Raw genomic sequence first — 14,463 nt, 5'->3', positions numbered from 1 at the left:
AACACAGCCCTGGGAAAGGGACAGAACCGCGTGCAATGTGCAGCAAAAGCAGGTTCCGTTTATCCAGAGCCTGCCTCCGGGACAGCCCTGCAAAGCTGGCATATTAGCCCCATTTCACTGACGAGCAAGCTGAGGCTGAAAATGAGGGAGTGATTCGCGCGAGATCTGTGTGACGCAGCCTCCCTCAGGTGACGTCATCGATACGCCTGCGTTTCACCTGTTAGGCCCTGAGCTTCTTGTAGGAAGGAGCCCTGCCTTTCCTTTTCTTGCCCACACCGTTTGGCCCGTTCTCGGTGCTCAGCGACAGTTCGTTGAATACATAAAGGTGTGATAAGTGGCCTTGTCACCCCACCTCGTGGGTTGGCCCCTTGGTGTCTGTGCTTCTCTTCTTCAGGTCTTCCAGGTCAAAAGGGGCCCAGGGCACGTCTGGCATCCCCGGCCTGCCAAGGCCACCGGCTGAGAGGGGGACTGAGGGGACCGAGGCATGCCAGGGAGCCATAGATACGGGCGTCTGTCTATTGGCCCCATAATCCTTTTTCTCCTCCTTGTCCAAGCCACGTTCTGAATTCCTTTTCCTTTCCAGGCCTCCCGGGACTCCAAGGCCCGCCTGGAATCAAGGGAGAGGCAGGTGGGCAGGGGCTGGGTGAGTGCGCGGGCAGGGGGAGTCAGGAGGCAGGGGCCTGGCTCGTTTACACCCTTGTGTCTAACAACTCAGCCTTTTCTTTCCTCTCTCTCTCTCTCTCTCTCAATCTCTCTTTTTCTTGCTGTTGTGAAGGGTGAATGTTGATACCGTTGGGGTGTCTGTGTGTGTGTGAGAGACAGAGAATGAGACAGACGAAGCCCCTCCCCTCGTGCTGGGCCCTCGTCCCCTCCTACAGGCTCTAGAACATCAGCTGACGGAAGAGCCTGGAACGCTGTGACTAATTCTTCTTTCCTTCTCCGCAGGTCTCCAAGGACCCAGCGGCGCTCCAGGGAAACAAGGAGCCCCTGGTAACTCGTGTTTCCCCTGCCTGAGCTCAGCTTGCCTTGGCTGAGGTGCTGAGCCAGTTGCCCGGGTCCCCCCTCCCCACATCCCCACCCACAGCCCCAGGGGGTCGGTGCCCTCCCACAGTCCTCTGCTCTGGAGTCTTACAGTGCCTCATCGAGACACCCAACAGATGACCTAACATCCCCTGGACTTCTTCCAGAGGCCCCTTTCTTTCCTTTTCAAAACGCCCCCTGCCCCACTGCTGAACAGCCCGTGGGCGGCTCCTGAGTCCTCCTTGGGAGGGCGGCGGGAGCCCATCTTGTTGGCCATTCTCTGCCCAGGCACCCCAGGACGGCAAGGAGAGAAGGGCAGCAAAGGTGATGGGGGACTCGTTGGCCTGAAAGGCGAACCTGGGGCTAAAGGAGACAAAGGAGACCTGGGCCTCCCAGGTAAGGGCCGGGTGGGGGTGTTGGTGCTTGTGGGGGAGGGGCTGAGGGAGAGCTGGGCCCCGACCCTCTGTAAGCATGTCTGTTTGGCCCCACTGAGGGCAGGGCTGTGCTCTGCTTCCCCCAGGAGCACACGTGTGGTCCCATCCGTCCAGGTGAGCAGAGGCCAGGAACGGAGAGCTGAGAGTAGCATGGGTGGGGGGAGACACAACGTGATGCCAGGCACAACCGGTGACAAGTGAGGACACAGGCCATGCGACAAGCTCTGAGGAGAGGACGGCGAGGGGTGGCAGTGGGATGTGAGGTGGGCACAGGGCAGGAGGGGAGATGGCTGGCAGGGAGGGTGAAGGGGTTGATTCCAGAAGCAGGTGTTAGGTCAGAACCATTTGGGGCCCTTGCTCAAAGTGCAAGAGTCTGTGTTTCAAAGGCCTGGATCATTCTGATACCGGAAGTCTGGGGGGCACGCTCTGAGAAGCGCTGCCCCAGGGGCTATGGCCACGACAGAGCACTTTTCACGCCCCTTGTCGCTTGGCCTCTGGAAGCCCCCTCGGGTGGTTGTGGGGTGCAGTGGGGGGGGTGAGGGCCGTGCGGCTAGAAGGCTTGACGTCACCCCTGCTCTGCACCTGTCCACGTGTGCCTCTAGGCAGGTGACTTAACCAGCGGAGGCTTAGTGTCTTCATTTCTGAAAAGAATGGCCATTAAAATGATAATAATCAGGGGCGCCTGATTGTTGAAGTTGAGCCTCCAACTTCAGCTCAGGTCACGCTCCCACGGTCTGTGAGTTCGAGCCCCTCATCGGGCTGGCTGCCGTCAGCCCAAAGCCTGCTTCGGGTCCTCCGTTCCCCACCCCCCCCCCCGCCCCTCCTCCACTCGTGCTCTCTCAGGAATAAATAAACATATATATAATAATGAAATTATGCATACTTTGTAGGGCAGTCCCTAGAGATTATGTGTTCAAACTCTCTGCCACATGGTTAAACACTAAACAAATGATAACCGTCCCTTAAGGTAGAAAGGGAAGGACTTCAGTTCTAAGGTCAGACACATCTGGGTCCTCGTATGGCTCACTAGCTGGGCAACCTTGGGCAAATGACTTGACCTCTCTGATCCACAACTTATTCAGCTGTAAGAGGGGGATGATAAAAGCAACCTTTAATAAGGATTGAGTTACAACTGGAGTAGAAGACATAAGATGCGTGGCACTGTACCTGCGAATAGGAATTATTCACATTATCAGATACTGGGGTGCATGCTTCAGGAAGAGGGCCCTTACAGGCAGGTGTCAGCCATCCTGAAGAATGAGGAGCCGTGATCAAAGGTTTCAGGAGAGCCAGTTGTGCTGAGATGACCGGGAGGGTTGGGAGGGGGGGCATCTGTGCACCTGGCGGTTGGTTAGACAGTTGACCTCTGACGGCGATTCCAAAGGCTGCTCTCCGTAGTTCTCTATGTAACAGGAAAGGGAGGCCCAGACTTTCTCAAGGTGGCCCTGCCAGCCCCAGAGGAGGGGGTGACAGCCAGCACTTTTGCCTGTGGAGTCTGCACCCTACTGTTTTCCCTCCCACACTCATCCAGTGCCCCAGATTTGCAGATACCCGACACCAGGGTGGGGCCCCCCGCCCGCACTCGGCCTGGAAAAGCTGTGGTTGGCGAGGGGAAATGCGAAAGTTTCAATTCTTCAGAAATCAGGACTCCGACCCACCTCTCCTCTTCCCAAATTTCCTCTCCCAAGATCGCAAGGTCTCTTTCACCCACTGTTTTCCTAAGCCCCTGCTGGCAGACAGGGCTGGCACGAGGGGCCCCGCTCCAGTGGTCCTGAGGCTTTGTGGTCTTTGTCCCCGCCAAGGGGTAATGTCCCTGGGGAAGGGCCAGGGGACAGGTGCGTTTTCCTCACCTTGCCTTGAGCTGTGATGGCAAAGTTCTGACACCAGACGGCAGCTGATGTTCGTCTGGTGGGGCTAGACTCTGGGCCTTTCACTGAGAACGCCCTGCTTCCCCAGGCCGCCCCCTTTGGTGGAGACACGGCAGTCATAGCCACACACAGCCACACACAGACTCGGGCCCAGAGCACGCTCCCGAATCTTCGGGCAGCCTAGGGATTCCCATAACGCGGTGGTTCCGGCCGGCCCGGGGCAGTCGGGCACCAACATATTCCTCCAGGGAAGTAATTTCTAGTCCCATCTGCCGAATGCCATTTGTCCCTTCTGCCGAAGCGCACACCTTGAATGAGCAAGGATCGCCTTCTTCGGGGCTTGCCCCTGAGGCCATAAGCGATCTCAGCTAGAACCGAGTTCTTTCTGATTGTTTTGTTTCCCATCAGGGAATAGTCATCCTTCAAGTATCTAAACCACCTGAAAGAATCTGCTTCCTGAGCCTTGCCCCTAACGTCACCCCACGCTTAGACCAGAAAGCTTCGCGTGACCCGTGACTCTCCCCCGCCCCCACCTCCCACCCCCCGCTGCTTCAGACCTCTCTGTCTCCTTTCCCAACGCACAGGAGGGAAGGCTGCTATCCCTCTGAGTCCTCCCAGCTCTGATATCGGGAAGATAGTGGAGTAGAGCCTTTTAACCAAATTCCATCCTAATAAGCCTGTCCCAGGGCTGAGGGAGCTGCCGGGATGGGACTTTGACTAGCTCCGGGAACACCAGCCAAGCCAGGGGGCCGCTGATGAACAGACCCAGCCTGGCACGGCTAGCGAGGGTGTGCAGCCCGCTCGGGAGCCAAGCCTGCAGACTGGGAAGAGGTTGGCAGGCCCCATGCGAGGAGCCTCCCTCAATTGATATGCGCCATGCAGCCGCAGAAAGGAGGAGGGAGCAATGGAGGACCGAGGAGAGGACAGGCTGGGACAAGCCTTGAATGCTGATGACAAGTGGAAAATTTGAAACCTTGGGCACCAGGAAAGGCTGTGGCTGGAGCACTGGCAGGAGTCCGAGCTGCTGCAATGTTTTCCTCTCCACTCATGCCTTCACGTTTCTACTCTCGGCACTTGGGATCGGCATTCTGGAATATTCAGGTTTCAGTTTGGGAGGCTTGAAAAAAAAAAAAAAAAAATTCCCCAAATGCAGACACTAAAATGAGCCGGGCAGCGCTTAGCTCAGCCTGGGCTCTGGTCCCCCTCAAGGGGACCAGCGTGCTGACCAGGGTCCTGAGAGCCTGGCTTCTGGGCCTTTGGCTGCACGCCAGCTGGGCCCCATGACCTCGTCTATTTCTCACGCGTTTCCTTCTGGTCTCTGGGGCAAGATGGTGTGCTCCTTGAGGCCAACCATTGTATCTTCCACTTCTGGGAACCAGGTAGGCAGAGCCCAAGGAGTTTGAGTTTGGATTTTGGGTGGGACAGCGTCATTGGGACCGGGCAGCCGGCTGCGTCCTCCTCCGTGCCTGACCACAACTCCTTGGTTTTTCAGGAAGCAAGGGAGACATGGGCATGAAAGGAGATACAGGGGTCATGGGGCCCCCCGGAGCCCAGGGGAGCAAAGGTGACTCAGGGAAGCCAGGCCCCCCAGGTAAGAGGCCATCCACCGGCCTGTCCATATTCCCTTTTTCTCTGGCAGGCTGAGCTAGAGGGGAACAAAATCCCTAAAAGTCGTTCTTCATTTTAGGTGCGGCTGGATCTCCTGGAATGAAAGGAGACCAAGGTAAGAACTCTGGGGATCCAGACATCATTCGGGCTGCTACTGTCCCTGGGCAAAGTCAAGTCCGGGACACGACTCCACGGTCTTTAGATTCATTGTGGCGTTAACCCAGAGCACGTGGGGGCTCTCTGAAAACCGGGCCCCACCTGGGAGGAACAGGCTTGATTGGCATTCCCCTTAGACCTTCGCCGCAGTCCGCCACGCAGGGGTGTGGAGCCCACACCCACGACCAGGGTGCCTAGGGAGTCCACGAGCCCCAGGCGCTGCAGAGTGATGGCAACCATGAACACACGGCTCAGGCTGTAACTTTTCTCCTACTAACTGGGCTCGCTCGTGGCTTCTAAAGGGAGATGTGGAAAACTGCCCAGGGAACATGCACGCTGGTAGGAGGTACACGTGTCACAGCCGAGAAGACAGACGAGCCGAGGGGCAGGCAGCCAGCTCTCTGCCGACCACCCCCAACCTTGCAACTGTCACTTAACTTGCAGGGCAACCTGGAGCGCAGGGTCTTCCCGGCTCTCCGGGCGCAGCGGGATCCCCAGGTGCCAAGGGTGAGCCCGGCAGCGCTGGGCCCCCCGGACTGACAGGTGAGGTCCTCAGCCCTGCCGTGCGCATGGGGAGTGGTGTCTGAAGAGCCACAGAGCCCAGCCCTCATGCTCTCCGGGCATCTGTTGTACAGGACCACCAGGGATACCCGGGACGCCAGGAGCCGACGGCATGAAGGGAAGCAAGGGGGACTCAGGTAACGGAGGGTGTGTGTAGGGGGTGGACGGGGTGCTGGGTGGATAGGGAGGAGCACTGCCTCAGGGGGCCCCCCAGAAGGAGGCACAGAGTCTCCTGTGCTCTGGCCCCTGAGGCACCCCGATTAAGGACACCTCCCTCTGTCGGGGCCCTTTTAGCTCAGAGCCCCAGGGCTGTCCTCTCTCTGCCCAGCATCCCTGAAAGGCCTCAATGTCATGACCAAACCTCCACCTTTAAAGAGAAGAGAAGGGCAGCTGGCCCTCATTGTCCCCTGGCCTGCCTTCCGGCTGGGTGCGTAGTTTCTATTCTCTCCTGCTGACCTGCAGGGGGGCCCCCAGGGTCAGGGCTCTGAATGTGGGCAGGGGGTGTCAAGAAACCCCTTCCTGCACGTTGTCCCAGAGGGACTCGGGCTGGGAGGAGGGACCCGCGTAACCAAACTCACAGTGACTACAGGATGAACCTTCATGCCAAATTCGTCTAGGTTACAAAGCATCAAACCAGTGTGGTCTGCTTTGCGAACCCCCATGACAATTTTGTCGAGTCCCTAAGTCTGAGCGCCTACAGTGGTCTAGAAAGTGTGGGCCATTGTGTTGGGCGCTGGGTCACCGTGATGCGTAAGACCTGCTTCCTGGCCTCACACATACAGGCTGGGGCAGGAGACAGGCACACAGACTGTTGCCAGGTTGTGCCAGGCACACTGTGTTGTGGGCTTTTGCATGGAGAAGTGAGACGTGACAAATGCCCTTTAGAAAGCCAAGCGCAGCCTGGAATGTGGTAGGAGCTCAAGGTTATGGCTGTGGACAGCCTTCCGTGGCTCCATTCTCCGCCCGAGCAGAAGGTCCTGCCGGGTTAGACAGCCCGATGCCCTCAGGCAGTGGTGCACAGACCCACACCAGGGGCACGTCCTCTCCGTGCTCGCTGATCAAGTGGTTGACTGATGGATGGATTGATTCCTTAAACAAATGTGACTTCACTCAGCTAACTGCTTCAGTCTCACAGTGTCCGCTGTCTGGCAGGGTTGGTGAAAGGCAGCGCGGTCCGGGAGTGATGTAAGAGCTTGAGCTGAGTCTCATGGAATGAGTGGAGCTTGGCCATGGTGAGGAGGGGATGGGAAATCTAGAGAGCGGGAACAGAGCAGGCGAAGTCACAGAAGAATGAGGGAGGGCTCTGTAGGCTGATGTCCCTGGCACTTAGGGTTGAGATGTGAGAGAGGGTCAGGAGCTCTGGCCAGAGGGATAAGCGGGGCCACCTCCTGGCTGGCCCTGGACTCTGGGTCTTCAACCATCTGGGCTTTTCTGAAGGTTATTAGGAGCCATGGCGCAGGCCGCTGTAACACCCACTGCCCTTCCAGTCCACCCAGCCCCGGAGTCAATTTCTTGTTTATGGACTATGTGTCAGTGTGGGCAGGGGACCTGCTCCAGGATGCCACCTGAAGGCAGCCAGCAAGGTTTCACCTTCTGGAAAGGCTCCATCTGGGTGTGGGGGTCAGATGCCCCTGACTTGTTGGCTGTTTCCTCCTGATCATATATATTTTCATCTTCCCTGGTCCCAGATTTTAGGGGGTCTGAATTTAGGGCCTGAGGCTGCCCTATCCCTGAGGTTTTTGTTTGGCCTCATAGTGGTGATGGCTTTTATCCCTCGGCTATAAGCAATGAGTCTCTGTCCCCACCTGTCCACACCCTTCCCCCACTGCCAGACCAACGGTTCTTAACTAAGCAAGGGTATTAGGGGTAAAGCGTGGTTTTATGCACAGGGAACACTGTGCCCACTCCCCAGCCCCCAACTTGTGTCTCCCACTGTCTGAGGGTAGGGAATTCTGCCCTGTAGTCCACATCCTGGGAGGATTTACATAGTAAAAGCACCTCTTGATAATGAGCTGTTCCGTGACAACGCAGTGGGAGCGGCACTCTTGTGAGTGCGATTTCACAGGAACTTGCCCAGACTCGAGGGGCCAGGAGAAGACACAGCCAGGGCCAGAACCCAAGCCTGGCCAACCCAAAGCCCATGGACTTACCCACTGCACTCCATCATGCTGTCTCCCTGCCCAGGCAGCCTGAACGTGCCCCCTGCTCCCCATCAGGCGCTCTGATGAGCAACACCTTCTCTCTCCATCCCAGTCCAGGGAAGATTAGAGCTGAGGCTCCAGCAGCTTCCTCCACTCTGAGAAGGAAACATGAAGTTCTCAGGCCCTGTTACGGCTCTTCGTTATTTACCCCCAAACCCACCTCCCTTACAGCACAGAGATGGTTGGCCCTTAGCCTGGGGATCATTTTAACCCCATTATCAAGTTCCTGTATTTTTGCTGAGCACCTTTTTGGGGATTTCCATCGATCAGGCCTATTGGTGAATACCAACCGGGCACATTCTAAGGGTTCTTCCTTGGTTCTGGCTCCCCAAGTAAACATGGTGATTATGTTTCCAAAGCGGAGCATGTGATAATTACAACTTATGTAAAATTGCACAGATTTCCCACACAAATCCAAATGCTTGTCTTGATCTAGTAGCTAAATGCCCACATGGACATCTCAGGAGGGAATTGCCATAGGTCCACAGTCTGGCGGCCCATGGGCAGGTCTCCGTACCATCCCGGGGTCAGAGGTTAATGAATTCTTGGAGAAGTTAGATTTCTGAAGTGGGAAAAGGAAGGCTGGGCTCCCACCCAGGGGCCAGACCTTCTCACCATGGAAGATAACGCATGCTTTTCCATGTGAGGACATCGGTATTCCCCAGACCGGAGGCACCACAGTGTTTGTCCAGTTTTGATTCTATCAAGCCAGTTTTTCAAACCAATGCATTTCCCATTTTGTAAATAAAATCATTAATCTCTCAAGAGAATATCTAGCCTCCCTAGATGAAAACAGAGAAATTACAGTGCCTTCGCTTGACCTAAGTAACAGCTAGATCCCATTATCGTGCATTAATTATATATAATATACATTTATATATATTATATAATATAGTAATATATATTATATATAATATACTATACATATATAATATATATAATATTATTATATATTACTATATTATATTAATATATTATATGCATATATGTATATATAATATATAATATTGTTATATATTAATATATTATATTAATATATGTATATATGTATATATACATATATGTATATGTATACGTATATACATGTATATACATGTATATATGTACATACATATATATGTATACATATATGTATGTACATATATACATGTGCATACATGTATATATGTATATATATACATATATAATATATATAATATTATTATATATTAATATATTATATTATATATATAATAAATTTGTTTATGATTAACAATGCCTCTGGGCCAAGCACTGTGCTTGGGATTTACTCCCATCATCTTAGTTCCCCTGCCCACACGCCTGAGTTTCACTACCTTACAGCAGGAGAAGCAAAGACTCCCCGAAGGCAAAACCTCTCCTGGGGTAGGCAGGCGGGGGGCTTACAGTTAATATACTCTGAATCCAGGAGTTGATCCCAAAGTCAGATTCCAAAGTTATGCTGTTCCAGATTTTGTCACATAGAATAACATAGAGTGTAGAACTCCAGAGAAGTCAGAATCGCCTGTATTCCCATTCCACAGCAGATGGGTAAATCCTGGCCCCATCACCAGATCCCCCTGCCACTGTGAACAGCCACTAACCACACCCCAGCCCATCCAAGTGAAATGTTTTCCCTCATTGACACCTCTTGCGAGAAAGAGAAAGGAGCCGTCTCAGATTAAAGACAGTGAGGAGGAAATTCTTTTCCTTCTGCTGGGAAGGGAAGGTGCACAGTTTATTAAGTAGGGCATTATCACTCAGCAGAACTTTCTCTAACGGTCATTTCCTTCATCCATTCACCGAACAGCATTTTACGAAACTCCCCAAACTTGTTTTTTTTCTAACCTTTGATGTTTATTTATTTTTGAGAGAGGCAGAGGGCGAGCAGGGGAGGGTCGGAGAGAGAGGGAGACACAGAATCTGAAGCAGGCTGCGAGCTCTGAGATGTCAGCACAGAGCCTGATGCGGGGCTTGAATTCACAAAACACCAGATCATGACGTGAGCCAAAGTCGGATGCTTAACTGCCTAAGCCACCCAGGCGCCCCTGTTTTTTTCTAACCTTTGAGCTTTCAAAGGATTACAAAATCACTTGACTTTGAAGTGGGGAGAATTGCAAAACACAAAAACCCCACACAAAAATTAATTTTAGCTCAAAATCCCTTAGCCATTTTGGAGTTTGGACACGAGGAAGAACTCACTTCATCTTGTGATCGTGGCATTTCTCTTTCTATCATTCCACCTCATAAAATGATGTTAGAAGCAGCCAACACATTTAAGCTCCAAAACACCAATCGGATCAGAAGTTCTGCATCTCAACAGCCTTCTCGTCTAAAATATAACAAGCATCTGAATTTTCTACGTTCTTTGATTTTCCTCTTGAGGCAAAGCCAAAATGCAAATAACCTGCAATCCATTTTCTCATCCGTGTTTTAGGACATTTTACTTTGAAGGTAAGCAACAAAGAATTCGTCATAATAGCAATTAAGCCCTATACTGTGAATATAATTTCTCAGTTCATTCCAGCCGCCATATCTAAGGACTGGGTTAGCCCCAGAACTTATTAAATTCTACCAAATCACATTACTAAATTGTCGCTTGTAAAACTTTTCTCATTTTCCTCTAAATTTCTCAGAGGTATCTATAGAATTCTACATTCATCCAAGTTTTTGGTCCCCTTCTTGCTACACAGCTCAATCTGTCAGTTATTAAACTTATCCTCAACCTGCCAGGCTGCACTTACCCTGTATGTCAGGAAAGTATTGAAGGAAGTTTCCTAATGTACTGGAAATTTCTACATTAAATCAGAGTCGGGAGACTTGCTCCCCAACTTGCCCCGGGCCTGCGTTTCCTCCCCTGTGGAATGCGAGGAATTGTCTAGAATAGTATCCAGATCCCTGCTAGTTTGATAACTCTGGGTTTGAAGTTGGCAGTTTCCCCTCAAAGCAGGAACCTAAGCTTTTAGGCAAAATACTAGCTAAGCGCTGAACAGTAAGACGACGTGTGCTTTCTAACTACACGATTTTCTTGGGAGAAAATCATTTCTCTAAATAAACACCTTGCAGATAAATATTTTGGGCTCCGCTCAGCTTGAGATGTGTGCAATATCCAGGAAGACTCAGGAAGCTGTGGTTAAGAGGAGAAACCCAGCATTTATTTGCCTCAGAGACAGGAAGGTTGTTTGGAGAAGGTGGGCCGTGAGTTTAAGGATTGTTTAAGGCCTTGCTTCTCGAAGTGTGGCCTCTGGACCAGCAGCATTAAAATCACCTGGGAGCTTGCTAGAAATGCAGAGTCTCAGATCCCCACCCCCGATCCACTGAATCAGCAATCCCGGGGTAGAGCCTAACAAGCTGCTTTGTTTGGCAAGCCCTGTGCTGGTGATTCCGATGCACCCTGAGTTTGACTACTCCTTTAGGGGAACGAGATGGCCCCCGGTGGGGCCGGGAGTGTCTTTGGAACCAGGTAGGCAGCCCGAGAGGGAAACTTCAGGAAGGTGTGAGCTGCCTTGCGAACAGGACACAGGGAGCTACGGCACCCAGTGGGAGGCCAAACCTGGTTACAACTCAAGTTCACCGCTCACTCCCTGCGTGACCTTGGATAAATCACCTAGCGTCTGTGACTGTGGACTTCCTCCTCCCCTGTAAGAAGGAAAATGGCACTACCTTGCAGGGCAGCTGAAAGACGGAATGAGGCAGTGTCTGTGAAGCCCCTGGCGTGGTGCCTGGCAGAGAGCAGGCAACCTCAGAGGCAGAGTTCCCGGGGGGTGACGGGCTGGGAAGGAGGGTGTGAGAAATGAGCCGGGGGGGGGGGGGGTCAGGCTGCAGGGACCATAGGTCTAGAGAAGAGGGGATTCCCTATGGTTCCTGTCTGTACAGGGTGTTTGTCGTTTGGTGCTTTGGGGACAGCTGGAGATGGGCACTTCTTCAGGAGGGGACAATTAGGGGAGGTCACAAGGCCCGGGGTCCCTGAACTTTGCTTCCAGGGACAGACTCTTAAGGTAGAGAGTTTTGCCATACGGTGCCCTCTAGGATGCAAAGAGCCAAGAGTCAATGTATGACCCGTTTTCCTATTTAATAACGTGTTTCTGAGTGTGGCTTCTCCTCTCTCATCTGAACGCATGCAATTCAGCTGTAGGTGAGCGGACAGGAAGCATCTGCCACCTCTGCTGGGTGACCTCAGGTCACCAGCAAACATTTATGGGACTTGTTGGGCAGCGAGCCCGGAACTCACGTGGGCCAGCGTCCGAGGCACTCCCCACCGAGAGGGGAGACAGACACATGCAAACGGGGTCCGTGGGGTCCCTGTGACAGGGTCTACTGAGCCCACGCCAGACGTGAGGCTCAGCACATGACACAGACGACTCCGTTTCAGTCTCCCAAGTGCCCCCGAGGCGGCCAGGAGACTCAGAGGAGGAAAGTGAGGTTCCCAGAGGGCAGCACCTAGCTCAAGGTCACAGAGGCGGATGTAAGCCCAGTCTCTCTGACTCTGGCCACTTTGCCGCCTTGAAAGGAAGTATGCCATCCATGGGCGAGGCCAGAGAAGGCTTTGCAGTCGGGGACATCTGACATCTTAGCAGATTTCATAGGCTTGATCCGAGTTCTCTGGGGGATGAAGGGAGTGGGGCATTCTACAAAGGGGGCTGGGGCATGAGCAAATGACCCCGGAGTGAGCTGGGGCCTGCCTGCCAGGGTCTGACCTCTGAGGTTCCTTTAGCCCTTAGAAGAAGCTTCCTGAGCCTCAGTTCTGTCCCATTCCCTAACGCGAAGAGCTGAACTAGTTGCCCTCTCAGATCATTCCAGTGCTTCCTGCCTCTGTGGTGCCAAGGTCGGAGCTCCTGGGGCTTCTGATCTACCTCCAGGCAGCTCCCGGCCTCAGGAGAATCATCTGAAGGGCTGCTGGGAGCCAGGAATCCCCTTGCTCATTATTCCAGAAAGGGGTCCCAAAGAGGCCCGCCGGACCCGTTGCCTGCCCTCCATTGACCAGCACACAGTAGGTGCTTAGGAAAGTCAGAAATTGAAGTCAGAAGCAGGAAGTTCCCCAGGTAGGAGCTCCCCACAGGCCGTGGGCAAGCTGGGGAACTGAGTTCCCTGTGGCTGCTGAGGATTGTCACTGGTGGGCTTATGCCATGGGAAGGACACCAGTCGAGGGTGTGGTGGTGAGCACAGTGTTCCTCTGGTTACCCTCTAATAACTGGTAGTTCACAGTCAATACTGAGCTTTCGTTTCCCCAAGTTTGTGGGTCTTGGAGAGTCTTGTTTCTCTGAAATCAAACCGCTACAGGCACTTCAAATCCAGAAACCACGATGTTGCAGGGCGCGTGGGTGGCTCAGTCGGTTAAGCGTCCGACTCTTGATTTCAGCTCGGGTCACGATCTCACGATTTGGGGGCCGAGCCCCTCATCCGGCTCTGCACTGACAGCATGGAGTCTGCTTGGGATTCTCATGCTCTCCCTCTCTCTCTCTGCCTCTCCCCCGCTGGCTTGCTTTCTCTCTCTCTCTCTCTCTTAAAATAAATAAACTTAAAAAAAAGTTTATACAAAAAAAAAAGGAAACCACAATGTTGCTAAACCAACCAAGTATTAGCTCCCTATGACCCAGCATGGTGCTGGGGACAGTGGGCCTTCCATGAGTCAGTGAATAACGGGGTGAGTGGGTGGAAGGAAGGAAGGAAGGAAGGAAGGAAGGAAGGAAGGAAGGAAAGGAGGGAGGGAGGAAAGGAGGGGGGAAGGAAGGATCTTTCACATTAGAACCACAAATACGATCATCACCAATGATTGCAGTGATAATTCTTCCATCTTCTGGACACGAGACCCTTTAGCCACATAAATCTTTTTAAAATTTTTTTTTTTCAACGTTTTTTAATTTATTTTTGGGACAGAGAGAGACAGAGCATGAACGGGGGAGGGGCAGAGAGAGAGGGAGACACAGAATCTGAAACAGGCTCCAGGCTCTGAGCTGTCAGCACAGAGCCTGACGCGGGGCTCGAACTCCCGGACCGCGGACCGCGAGATTGTGACCTGGCTGAAGTCGGACGCTTAACCGACTGCGCCACCCAGGCGCCCCTAGCCACATAAATCTTTAGCCACATTAGGGCCACAATGAAATGAACCCACCAATTCTGTGGAGCATCTGCTATGGGTGAGAGCCCCCAAGCACTCCTGGCGGCCAGTGAGTCCCCTCCATGGGCTTTTGGAAATAAAGAGAGCTTTGTTTTCAAAATATCCCTCAACTTCTTTCCAATCAAATGCATCAGGAAGAAACGGGATTGGAGTTAGCCATCAAGTCAGGTTATAATCGGACAAAGAAGGCCGGCCAGTAAATCCAGAGTCTGTCTGTCTGTCTAACGCAGACTTTCCTCCACTCCATCTCTATTTGTCCCCAACACGTGTCCCCATTTATCTGCAGTCTGTCTCCTTTTATGCTCTGCTCAGGAGGCTTTAAACAATCGTGGAGAACCAATGTATCTTTCCGTCTGCATTAATCAGACAAAAGGTAGAGGTTGTCTAAGATTAAAAGTGTCTAATATCTAAGTTTTATTATCTTCCCCTCTTTTTTGTATTTCGATCTTAGGACTTCAAGGACAGAAAGGAACAAAAGGAGAATCAGGATTTCCAGGTAA

At 52.6% G+C, this 14,463-nt stretch overlaps 1 protein-coding gene across 1 annotated transcript in view; it reads left to right on the top strand.

Moving 5' to 3' along the window:
• MARCO (macrophage receptor with collagenous structure) overlaps positions 1 to 14,463 on the top strand; it is a 40,840-nt gene that overhangs the window by 21,591 nt on the left and 4,786 nt on the right. Inside the window, exons 5-12 of the mRNA XM_045479552.1 lie at positions 584 to 628; positions 946 to 990; positions 1,309 to 1,416; positions 4,815 to 4,913; positions 5,010 to 5,045; positions 5,531 to 5,629; positions 5,722 to 5,784; positions 14,415 to 14,459. Of these exons, the coding sequence (XP_045335508.1) occupies positions 584 to 628; positions 946 to 990; positions 1,309 to 1,416; positions 4,815 to 4,913; positions 5,010 to 5,045; positions 5,531 to 5,629; positions 5,722 to 5,784; positions 14,415 to 14,459 (540 nt within the window). The remainder of the gene's footprint in view (positions 1 to 583; positions 629 to 945; positions 991 to 1,308; positions 1,417 to 4,814; positions 4,914 to 5,009; positions 5,046 to 5,530; positions 5,630 to 5,721; positions 5,785 to 14,414; positions 14,460 to 14,463) is intronic.

This window comes from Leopardus geoffroyi, chromosome C1, assembly GCF_018350155.1.
Source record: "Leopardus geoffroyi isolate Oge1 chromosome C1, O.geoffroyi_Oge1_pat1.0, whole genome shotgun sequence".
Taxonomy (NCBI): domain Eukaryota; kingdom Metazoa; phylum Chordata; class Mammalia; order Carnivora; family Felidae; genus Leopardus; species Leopardus geoffroyi.
Note: the sequence above shows the minus strand (reverse complement) of the source record. Positions and strands in the feature narration are given on the sequence as shown.